The following is a 12,324-nucleotide window of genomic DNA, read 5'->3' on the forward strand; positions in this document are numbered from 1 at the left end:
TAATTGCATCCTCGAATTCCAGGGCTCAATAGATCCTCCCACCTCAGCCTCATGAGTAGCTGGGACTGCAGGAACGTGCCACCATGCCCAGCTAATTTTTGTATTTTATGTGGAGACAGTGTTTCGCCATGTTGCCCAGGTTGGTCTCGAACTCCTGGGCTCAAGCAATCTACCCTGCCTCAGCCTCTCAAAGTGCTGGGATTATAGGCATGAGTCACTGCATCGGGCCAGGACAAGCATTTCATAAGCCATAAAAAGTAACCGCATTCCAGTTAGGTACAGTCTTTTGTTTTTAATTGCACCAAGCTCCACTGTAGACAGTATTAGCTCCTGAGTCCACTTTCTCCAGGATAATCCACCTAAGAGCAAAGACAACTTGGCAGCATAAGATTTCTGTTTTCCTTGTCTGGAGTCTCCTCCTTCTAAACCACCTCCTGTATCATTACAGACAGAGCTCAGAAATACAAACATGACTGTATGATTTAAAACGCCTTAATGACTTAATACCTACAGGATGAAGTCAAAATTATTTGGCAAGAGTCACAGAATCCTCCATAATCTGGCTCACTCTAAATTCACTTTGCACTAGGACAGGGGCAGGCAAACCTTTTCTGAAAGGGCTACATATTAATTAGGCTTTGCAGGCCATAGGTCTCTATCACAACTACTCAATTCTGCTCTTGCAGCATGGTGGTCGCCATAAACAACATGTAAACAAATGAGCATGGCTGTGTTCCAATGAGACTTTATTGGCAGTGGGCCAGATTTAGGTAGTCTGCTAACTCTAAACTAGAATTCAACCTCATTTTAAAATCTTTCAGATGGGTGAATGGAAACTGACCATTCTCTGATGAACTATTTTTCTTACAACAATAAAAAGAGTCAGAGTACTCATGGTAACTATTTTAATTACAAGGTGTCAACATACAGATAGGCATAAGCTTCAACTGTCATTAGAAACATGTTCCATCAAATTCAGAAACAGCAGGTATCAGTGAAATTGGAGCAAGCATTTTGAAGACTTCAACGTACTGGATAGAATTTTTCAAACATTTCACCATATGTTTTCTTCTCTATAAAAGAAAAGATCATAAAATATTTATTTTAAAAAATGTTTTAAAAATTGTATTTCCTAAAGGAAAATTATCACTCAGTGATCTTACTGATTGAAATCCTGCTGTGGTCTGTTCATGTCCCCCAAAAGTTCATAAGTTGAAATGTAACCCCCAAGATGATGATATTAAGAGTTTAGGACTTTGGGAGGTGATTAGGTCACAAAGGCTCTGTCCTCATGAGTGGGATCGGCTTAGGGGACCTTGTTTGCCTCTTCTACCATGTGAGGACACAGCAAGACAGCATCATCTATGAAGCAGAGTGGGCCCTCAGCAGATACCAACTGTGTTGGTACCCTGATCTTGGACTTCCCAGCCTCCAGAATTGCAAGCAATAAATTTCTATTATTTATATATTACCCAGTCTATTCTGCAATTATACAGGTGGTAAGAAAAAGTTTAAAAAAATTTTTTTAATTACCCAGTTTAAGGCATTTTGTTATAGTAGGCCAAAGGGACTAAGGCAAACCCCTAAGAATTTCCTTATTTTCTTGTCCTTGACTATGGCTTGGTAATCACTGAAGGATTTTCTTTCATTGACTGAAGAATAACTTTGGAGGAATCTGTGATGACAACCAAATGGCTGCCAAGAGGGACAAGGTGTTGCCAGGAGTATCCTGACTGAAGAGGTGAAGGAAGAAATAAACAAAGAGGGGCACAGGTCAGCTAGGAGAGGCCAACAGCCAATGTGGTCAAGCTCTCCGGGCTCCCACTGTCCATGCATGAGGCTCTTGGCACAACTGCCAGTAATCTGCAGCTCAGAAACAGAATGAGCCCTGCAGCTATACACACTCCTGCAGACACAGGGAACTCATGGAACCATGTCTAGGCAAAGAGCCAGAGGTCTAAGACTGAAGACTGCTCAGCCACTGGGCCTCACTCCTAGTAATCAATATATCCAAGATGACTTCCAGCTCTAACATTTCACGGTTCTGAGTATTATGCATTCCCGATACATCCACTATTCATGGCTTTGTGCTAGTCTTTAAGCTCTTCTTTGGCAAAAAAAGAAGCTGTATCTTTCTGATCCACCATAAATATCATATATGTGACTGAAGGCTGTGGGAATATCAAAGAGTAATAAAATTTTAGAGCTAAATAAGACCTTAGAGATCATTCAGTGTTATGAAATTTAAATGTTTTATATTACATATTTACATTAATAGAAGAATCTTTTTTTTTTTTTTTTTTTTTTGAGACAGAGTCTCGCTCTGTCACCTAGGCTGGAATGCAGTGGTGTGATCACGGCTCATGGCACCTTGTTCTCCCAGGCTCAAGTAATCCTCCTGCCTCAGCCTCCCAAGTAGCTGGGTCTATAGGCATGTGCCACCACACCCAGCGAATTTTTTAATTTTCTGTAGAGATGAGGTCTCACTATGTTGCCGAGACTGGGGAAAATCTATTTATATGTTTACAAGTTCAAATTTTTTCTATACTCATTCATTTACACATTTAATAAGGCTATGTGTGCCAAAGCCCTGGGGAGACAAAAAAAACTGTCCTAGTAAGTTAAACTCCCAGCCTACAGAGACTCATATATGTGCACATCTGTGTTGTGTGTATGTGTGTAAAACACAGGTGAGAAAAGTTATATTACAACTATTAATAGATTCATAGCAGAATAGAGATAGAGCACAATGAGGGAATGCCTGACTGTAACTGGGTGAAAGCTTCACTGAGATAACAAAAGCAGAAATTTGCTAGGTGGATGAGGTGGAAACAGGGGCAAGAGGAAGAATAACATAGCAGGAAGAAGGTACAACATGTATAAAGCAATATAGGGCAGGTTCTGGACAAAGCATTTCACCAGGCAAATGATGAGTGATGAGGAATGAGGAAGTGTTCCATACAGTTCATATCCACTCTTATGTGTAAATGCCTGCTATGTGTAGGCTCTATGCAAGAAGCTGGGGAAACAAAGACGAAGCTACAATCCATGAAGAACACAGACATGTGTATATCATATGGTAGATAAGAATGTGGGTAAAGTGTTTCTACCAGAGGACAGGCAATTAGCTAAGCTGGAGGAAATAAGCCATCCTAAGGAGTCTGGATTTATCCACTAGGCAATGGATGACTTATTTATTTTATTTTAATTTAATTTAATTTTATTTTTTGAGACAGAGTCTTGCTGTGACGCCCAGGCTGGAGTGCAATGGTGCGATCTCAGCTCACTGCAACCTCCGCCTCCCAGGTCCAAGCGATTCTCCTGCCTCAGCCTCCCAAGTAGCTGGGATTACAGGCACCTGCCATCATGCCCGGCTAATTTTTGTATTTCTAGTAGAGACAGGGTTTCACCATGTTGGCCAGGCTGGTCTCAAACTCCTGACCTCAGGTAATCTGTCCCCGTTGGCCTCCCAAAGTGCTGGGATTACAGGCGTGAGCCACTGTGGCCGGCCAGATGACTATTTTAAACAGATGTGATCAGATTTGCTGTCATTGGAAATAAGACCAAAGCAAGTGGTGAGTTAAGAGGCAAGTGCAACAGTCCAAACAAGAAATTATCAAGGCCTGAACCAGGGTAGTGGTAGTGGGAGAGGAGAGTTCAAAGTCGAGAAATATTTAGGAAGTAGAACTGATAAGACCTGATGATTAATGGGAAGTGAAAGAGAAAGACTTGATGATTCTCAGGCTTCTGGCTTGAGTGTCCAGGTGGACAGTAGTGCCATTCCCTGAAGCAGGACACAGAGGAGCAGGAGGTTTGGGAACAGAGGTAGTCAGACAGAAACTGGATATATTAATTCAAGAGAATTTTGGTCTATAGACTAAGATGTGGGAGTCAACAGAATTTAGAAGGTATCTAAAGCCATAGACATGGATAAGATTAACCAGGGAAAATAATAATACAGTAAACACAGATTCTCTAAAACTAACTTGAAATACCTTCTTCAGGAAAATCCTCTGTATGTAATTTCATATATCCAAACATTTCACGGTCCCTCACAGCATACATGTAGTCTTCACGTTTTACAAGATAATATCCAGCAAAAAAAAAGGCCGTAATATATAGAAGCTGGCGATGCAAACCTGAAATTCAAATGACAAATCCCAAAGAAAGCAAAAATTAGTCAATGTGTATTAAGAGTTACATTTTTGGCTGGACGCAGTGGCTCACACCTGTAATCCCAGCACTTTGGGAGGCCGAGACAGGTGGATCACCTGAGGTCAGGAGTTTGAGACCAGCCTGGCCAACATGGTGAAACCCTGTCTCTACTAAAAATACAAAATTTGGCTGGGGGTGGTGGCGGGCGCCTGTAGTCCCAGCTACTTGGGAGGCTGAGGCAGGAGAATCATTGGAACCTGTGAGGCAGAGGTTGCAGTAAGCTGAGATTGCGCCATTGCACTCCAGCCTGGGTGACAAAGCGCCCGGCCTGTTATGGCATTTCTTAAAAAAATAAAAATAAAAAAGGCACTGGGCTCAGTGGCTCACGCCTGTAATCCCAGCACTTTGGGAGGCTGAGGCAGGTGGATCGCCTGAGGTCAGGAGTACAAGACCAGTTCACATGGTGAAACCCCATCTCTACTAAAAATACAAAAATCAGCCAGACGTGGTGGCGGGCGCCTGTAATCCCAACTACTCGAGTGGCTGAGGCAGGAGAATCGTTAGAACCCGGGAGGCAGAGGTTGTAGTGAGCCGAGATCACACCATCGCACTCCAGCCTGGGGGATGGAGTGAGGCTCTGTCTCAAAAAAAAAAAAAAAAAAAAAGCTATTCTGAACAAACATCCTTGATCCTTGACTTTGAGACATCCCATATATTCTTTTTTTTTTTTTTGAGACAGGGTCTAGCTCTGTTGCCCAGGCTGGAGTGCAGTGGCACAATCACAGCTCACTGCAGCCTCAACCTCCTAGGCTCAAGCAATCCTCTCACCTCAGCTTCCCAAGTAGCTGGGACCAAAAGTGTGCACCACCATGCCTTTTTTTTTCTTTTTTAAGAGGGATTTTGCTATGTTTCCCAGACTGGTCTTGAACTCCTGGGCTCAAGCGATCCTCCCGCCTCAGCCTCCCAAAGTGTTAGGATTACAGGAACGAGCCATCACACTCGGCCCACATTATCACTCTTTAAAGGTTAACAAATCTAAAATATTACATGCAATGTATATTTTAGCATATAGCACTTAATATTTATTTAATAAATGAATGAACAGCCTTGGGCAATTCAATTTACTACCTCTAAAACATAGACAAGACCTATCCTGGCTGGGCGTGGTGGCTCACAACTGTAATCCCAGCACTTTGGGAGGCTGAGGCACGTGGATCACCTGAGGTCAGGAGTTCAAGACCAGCCTGGCCAACATGGTGAAACCCCGTCTCTACTAAAAATACAAAAATTAGCCAGGCGTGGTAGCACGCACATGTAGTCCCAGCTGCTCAGGAGGCTGAGGCTGGAGAATCGCTTGAACCCGGGAGGTGGAGATTGCAGTGAGCCAAGATCGCACCACTGAACTCTAGCCTGGGTGACAGAATGAGACTCTGTCTCAAAAAAAAAAAAAAAATTAAAAAAAAGACCTATCCTATCTTTCTCATAGTAGTAGCATATAAAACAATACATATGCATGTAAAAGTATTTTCGAAGATGTATAAAACAATAAAAATGAAAAATATTCCTATGTTCTAGAACTGGACAGAGCACTCTCTCTTACCCCAAACAGCCACTGTTTTCTCTAATGGGCTACCCGCCATATAGCAAACCAAAGAGCGCATGTTCTCCCATGTGCCACTGGACTGCAGAGACACACAGAACCAGACTCTCTCTATGCTGACCCATGTTCCTCACAGAAAGACTCCATAAGCTTTCGAGATGATAATGTCGGCATCCTGGCCCTAAAGGCATGGTTTGGCCTCTTCCCAAGGCCCCATTTTCCTAACTTCTCTCCTCATTCTCTTAGTGGTCTACCTCTCACTACCTGCACACCCCATCTACAATCATTTTCCCATTGTTTACTCAGTGAGTCTAACCCTGGCAGCTTTGTGCTCTTTGCAGAACATCATAAATTACTGATATATTAAACTAGAGATCAATAAATATTTAATTTTGTGGGCTATACCTAGAATACCAACTAACTCTAAATTTAGGGCACATTAAGTGGTAACCAGCAAGAAGGGTAAGTTTAAAAAAACAGATGATGAGAGAAAAACTTATAAAAAAAATTCTGTTTATTGATAGTACAGTACGGTGACTACAGTTAACAATAATTTGTTGTATAGTTCAAAATTGCTGGAGGAGAGGAATTTGAATGTTCCAAACATAAAGAAGGGGTGAATGTTTGGGGTGATGGATGCCCCATTTGCCCCAGTTTCAACATTACACATTGTATGCATGTATCAAAATACCACATGTACCCCCAAAATATGTACAACTTATTTTTAAAATCTTATTCTTAAAAAATTCTTAACATTTCCTGCTAATTTGAAAAAGAGCTACACAATTTTATTTCATTGATAGAAATTCATTATTATGAGACATATTCATTATTATGAGACAGAATCTTGCTCTGTCATTTAGGCTGGAATACATGATCACACTCACTGCATGATCACACTCATTGCAGCCTCAACCTCCCAGGCTCAAGTGATCCTCTTACTTCAGTCTCCCAAGTAGGTGGGATCACAGGTGCATGCCACCACGTCCAGATAGCTTAAAAAAATGTCTTTTGTAGAGACAAAGTTTCCCTATGTTGCCAAGGCTGGTCTTGAAACCTGGGCTCAAGCAATCCTCCCACCTCAGTCTCCCAAAGTGTTGGGATTACAGGTGTGAGCCACGGTGTCCGGCCAGAATATCCCATTACTCACAGAATGCCAGGTACTCTCCAGGGCTGTAGTTTGAAAATCCACCATATCTCTTTCACCACTCCTCCAACTCTCTTAGCAACATCATTTATGTGACACACACCTTCACCCTACATGCACAATCTTATACCACAATTTGTCTTTTTAATGGATATGGCCATCTGGTCTGTAAACCTTTGGAGGATTGGGACCATGTTTTATATTCCTCGTAACCTACATATACTTATTCACTCAATACTACTTTTTTTTTTTTTTTTTTTTTTTAAGACAGAGTCTCAGTCTGTCGCCCAGACTGGAGTACAATGGCGCAATCTCGGCTCACTGCAATTTCCATCTCCCGGGTTCAAGCAATTCTCCAGCCTTAGCCTTCCAAGTAGCTGGGATTACAGGCATGTGCTACCACGCCTGGCTAATTTTTGTATTTTTAGTAAAGACAGGGTTTCACCACGTTGGTCAGGCTGGTCTTGAACTCTTGACCTCAGGTGATCCACCCGCGTCAGCCTCCCAAAGTGCTGGGATTACAGGCATGAGCCACCACACCTGGCCTCACTCAATACTTACTGAACACCTACTATAGATATTAGACACTGAGCTAGATAAACACAATATGCATTCAGTAAATGCTGTTGAGGACAACCATTTCAACAAAGTCCTAGGACCTAAATCTTCCAAAGCAATTTAGGGAAGCTCTGGGAACTCAGGAAGTCTGATCCCTACTCCTCGGCTAAGCAGTTTATATTCATTATCTCATCTAGTCCTCAGAGATAGGGAACTTCCTCAGAATCAAATTACTAGTAGGGTGGAGGTGGTGTCAAACCCCAAAGCATATGCTCTTAACTGCTGTACTCTTCTGTCTCCCAGAAAGGCACAAACGGCTAAACTAACAACGAGATTAAGTGGTACAAACGTCACATTTCAGCCAACCTTCACTTCCTCTAGAGCATTCTCCCTCCCATCTGTATCTCCTTTGTGCTCCTAAAGTGCTTTCTGCTCACCCACCTCTATCAAAACATGTATCTATCATACCAAGATCAGCAACAGATTGTTTACTTGTTTATCTCCCTGATTTCACTAGGAGCTCCATAGGGCACGTAACAGAGAAACAGTTAAGTAAGGCCAGGCACAGTGGCTCACACCTATAACCCCAGCACTCTGGGAGGCCGAGGTGGCAGGATCACTTGAGGCCAGAAGTTTGAGACCAGCCTGGCCAAGATGGCAAGACCCCATCTCTACAAAAAATTTAAAAATTGGCCAGGCCTGGTGTTATGTACCTGTAGTCCCAGCTCCTTGGAAGGCTAGGATAGGAGGATCGCTTGAGCCCAGGAGGTCGAGGCTGCAGTGAGCCATGACTGCATCACTGCCCTCTAGCCTGGGTGACAGAGTGAGACCCTGTCTCAAAAAAAAAGGGGAGGGTTCAGTAAATGAACAATTTACAAATATATGGTAAACTGTTTGCATAACAAGAGCTAAGGAAGGGGAACTCTGTCCAGCACCTTTTGCATGTCAGACATTTTACCTACAGAATCTCACTCAATTCTCACAACAAATATGCAAAAATTAATTATTCTTATTTTATAGATGAGGAAACTTTGGCTCTGATCGACCTGACCATGTAACTTGCCCAAAGTGACACAGCTGGAAAGCAGCAGAGCAAGTCTGTTTATTTATTTATTGGAGACAAGGTCTCAACTTTGTTGCCCAGGCTGGAGTGCTGTGGTACAATTGCGGCTCGCTGCAGCCTCAACCTCCTGGGCTCAAGTGATTCTCCTCCCTTAGCTTCCTGAGTACCTGGGACTACAAGAGCACATCACCACGCCTGGCTAATTTTTTAAATTTTTTGTAGAGACAGGGTCTCACTATGTTGCCCAGGCTGGTCTTGAACTCCTGGCCTCAAGAGATGTTCCTGCCTTGGTCTCCCAAAGTGCTGGGATTACAGGTGTGAACCACGGTGCCTGTGCCTGGTGAGCAAGTCTGTTTAGTTCCAAAGTGGAGCTCTTTTCATTACACCAAGTGACAGTCTTGGGCAAATGTGAAGTGGTGATGAAAAGGGAAAACCTCGAGTCCTCAGAGGCATAAATGGACAAAGATCACTACTTTCTGAAGTGAGGAGTCATGTCCAAGGGAGATAGGATTTCAATACTATTTGAGCACTGGAAATGCTGGGATTTGATGGGTTGGAGGCTGACCTTCAGGCATGACATACAGCTGTAAGAAGGCAAAAGAGGTACAAGTGTGTTGACTCCTAATTGCCTGAACCATTGCCTGAGCTTTTTTCCTGATTGTGCTTCTTGGCTCCAATCAACGCCTCACATTACTGACAAAGATGACTTTTTAAAATCCAGAGCTCATCACTGCACCCCTGCAGCTCTCAAAAGCTTACAAAGTTCCTGACTGCCTAGAAAATAAATTGCCATGCTCTGCTAAAATCTCCCTTGTAGTTTTATCACCCTAAACCTGAACACTCACTCAATCATCAAACACCCTCCATTCAGAGGTCCTTGCCCCCACTGGCTCCCACTAGCCCCATGGGCCTAGAAAGCTGTCTGTCTCTCAGTCCTGCCTGATAATCAAAGTTAACTTCAAAGACCCCCCTTCAAAGTTCCTCTTCCCTTTTCCCTCTGGAAATCCATAGAGCTTAGCAAAGCTACTGTGGTGGTTATTATCAGAATAGTCAGTGTCTCTGACAGCAGGCCAGTGACATACTACTGGGAAGTACAGCACACTGGTCAGAGCCTCCTATTCAAACCGTGGTCCTCAGACCAGCAGCAGCAGTGTTTGAGCGCTTGTTGTTAACATCAAGTTCCTCCCCAGACCTCATGAATCAGAATCCTTTTTTTTTTTTTTTTGACAGGGTCTCACTTTGTTGCCCAGGTTGGAGTGCAATGGTGCAATCTCGGCTTACTGCAACCTCTGCCTTCCAGGCTCAAACGACCCTCCAGCCTCAGCCTCCCTCAGCCTGGGACCACAGGCGTGCACCACCACGCCCGGCTAACTTTTGTATTTTTTTGTAGAGACGGGATTTCGCCCTGTTGCCCAGGCTGGTATCGAATTCCTGAGCTCAAGTGATCCGCCCGCCGCGGCCTCCCAAGGCGCTGGGATTACAGGTGTGAGCCACCGCGCGCAGCCCAGAATCCGAATTTTAACAAGACACCTATGCTATTCGTATGCACACTAAGTTTGAGAAGCACTGGTGTCCAATATCCATTCAGAGGTAAAAAAAAAAAAAAAAAAAAAAAAAAAAAAGCTCTGCTACTTAATAGCCATATGACCTTGAGCAAGCTGCTGTTAACCTGTTAGGCTCGGTTTCCTTGTTGTGAATAATACATCTCTAATAAAGTGTTTTAAGGCCTAAATGCTATCAATAATGCCCATAGTGTGAGTAGTGCATGGCATGGAGTCGTGGCTCATTTGTGCACACAGCACAACACGAACCGAGGAGAGTAGTCCTGGGTCCTTCACAGACTCAGTTCCTGCTTCACTGCACCTCAGTTTCTTCAAGTGCCAAATGACACTCTGGCTCTGCTCGATTCTAAAGAGCTAATGGGGCGCGGACTCCCCGGGAAGGCGAGCTGGGGCCAGTTAGGCAAAAAAGCACGGAAAAGCAGAGCACCTCAGGGGGGCCTACGGCGGGGCCGGTCTGCAGCCCTACGACCCCCTCTCCTCCCAGCCGATCCCAGCCGCGCAGCACTCACCAGCCGTGGCGACCGGCCTCCGCCGGATCAGGTTATCAATCAGGCCGGAGCAGTAGCCCAAGAAGCCGATGTAGAGGAGCCGCGGGTCGGTCAGCTTGGGCGGGGGCAGGCTCCGGGCCTCATCCGGCAGAAACCGTAAGGGCTCTGGGTTCCGCCGTGCGATCATGGTGTTGCCGTTTCCACTTGCGGCCTGGTCTCAGACCACGAACTACAAGGAAAACCACGACGACCACTACCCGGGCCTAAGCAGTCAGCTTTCTCCTCCTCCTCTGCGCGCCGGACTCACGGGCACGGCGCAGCGCGGTGCAGCGCGGTGCAGCGCCGTGCAGCGCCGAAACGCTTCCCGGTGCGTGCTGCTGCCAGAACCCCGCAAGCAAAGTTCCGGGCTACTAAGTTTCACTTTGCTCGTCCGCCCGCGCTGATTCTCTGGTGGGAGTGGGATTCACGGGCCTGGTAACGCGGGGTCGAGAAGTACCCCAAACGAGCCAAACTGGGCGAAGACTAGGAGATACTGATTTTCTTTTCTCCCAACTTCCCCACCCAGAATTGCCTCTCCCTCCCCTGCCCCTTCTGGAAAGATTTATCTTTTCATCCAATGCCCACAAATGGGCATGATGCATAGTTTTGAGAAACGTAATTAATTGAAATTCCATAAAAGCTAGTTTTCGTTTTCTGAGTTTTCAGTCGTTCATTCGCATAGACACACCCTCCAAAGCCTAAAATTAAGGTCTGGTCAGCAACAAAAGAATTTAGAGAAGCCCAGGACTGGATCATTTTAGTCTATTGTTGAAATTCAGATTCGGAGGCAGCACCCTAAAATGTTTCACCTCTGGGTCTTCACGTCCTTACACATGGCTGAGTGAGGAGGTGTTCCCTAAAGGTTTGAGTAATGAGGCCAGGTGCCATCACTCACACCTGTAATCCCATCACTTTGGGAGGCTGAGGTGGGTGGATCACCTGAAGGTCAGGAGTTCAAGACCAGCTTGGCCAACATGGTGAAACCCCATCTCTACGAAAAATACAAAAAATTAGCTGGGCGTGGTGGCGGGTGCCTGTAGTCCCAGCTACTGGGAAGGCTGAGGCAGCATAATTGGCTGCTCGGGAAGCTGAGGGAGGAGAATCACTTGAACCTGGGAGGCAGAGGTTGCAGTGAGCCGAGATCGCCCCATTGCATTCCAGCCTGGGCAACAAGAGTGAAACTTCGTCTCAAAAAGAAAAAAAAAAAAGGTGTGAGTAATGAAAGAAGGAATTTATAATTCTGTTAAGCAATTTTCCAGTCTCTGCCATCAGGCCTCTGAGCCGAAGCTCAGCCATTGTAACCCCTGTGACTTGCACATATGTGTCCAGATGGCCTGCAGGAGCCAAGAAGTCTGGGGCAGCCAAAAACCCACAAAAGAAGTAAAACAGCCAGTTCCTGCCTTACCTGATTAACCAACATTCCACCATTCTACCATTGTGACTGGTCCCTGCCCTACCTGAACTGATCAATCGTCCTTGTGACATTCTTCTTCTGGACAATAAGTCTTATGATCTCCCCATCATGTACCTTGTGACCCCCTCCCCTGCTAACAATAGATAACCACCTTTTACTGTAATTTTCCATTACCTACCCAAATCCTATAAAGCAATCCCTTCCCCATCTCCCTTTGCTGATTCTCTTTTCAGACTCAGCCCACTTGCACCCAAGTGAATCAACAGCCTTGTTGCTCACACAAAGCCTGTTGGTGGTC

At 44.9% G+C, this 12,324-nt stretch overlaps 1 protein-coding gene across 5 annotated transcripts in view; it reads right to left on the minus strand.

The window, feature by feature from the left end:
• The window catches only part of NDUFC2 (NADH:ubiquinone oxidoreductase subunit C2), a 46,598-nt gene extending 34,802 nt beyond the window's left edge, over positions 1-11,796 (minus strand). The window contains exons 1-3 of one of the 5 annotated variants that reach the window (XM_055283061.2): positions 10,595-11,796; positions 3,996-4,139; positions 892-1,073 (exon numbers count right to left, since the gene is read on the minus strand). In XM_055283061.2, coding sequence (XP_055139036.1) covers positions 1,024-1,073; positions 3,996-4,139; positions 10,595-10,760 — 360 coding nt within the window. In that variant the 5' untranslated portion in view covers positions 10,761-11,796 and the 3' untranslated portion in view covers positions 892-1,023. Of the gene's footprint in view, positions 1-891; positions 1,074-3,995; positions 4,140-10,594 lie in introns of those variants that run through there. The other 4 variants (XM_055283063.2, XM_055283062.2, XM_063641458.1 and 1 more) reach the window with 4 other exon arrangements.
• Between the last annotated feature and the right edge of the window lie 528 nt (positions 11,797-12,324).

Source organism: Symphalangus syndactylus, chromosome 6, assembly GCF_028878055.3.
Source record: "Symphalangus syndactylus isolate Jambi chromosome 6, NHGRI_mSymSyn1-v2.1_pri, whole genome shotgun sequence".
Classification (NCBI taxonomy): Eukaryota; Metazoa; Chordata; class Mammalia; order Primates; family Hylobatidae; genus Symphalangus; species Symphalangus syndactylus.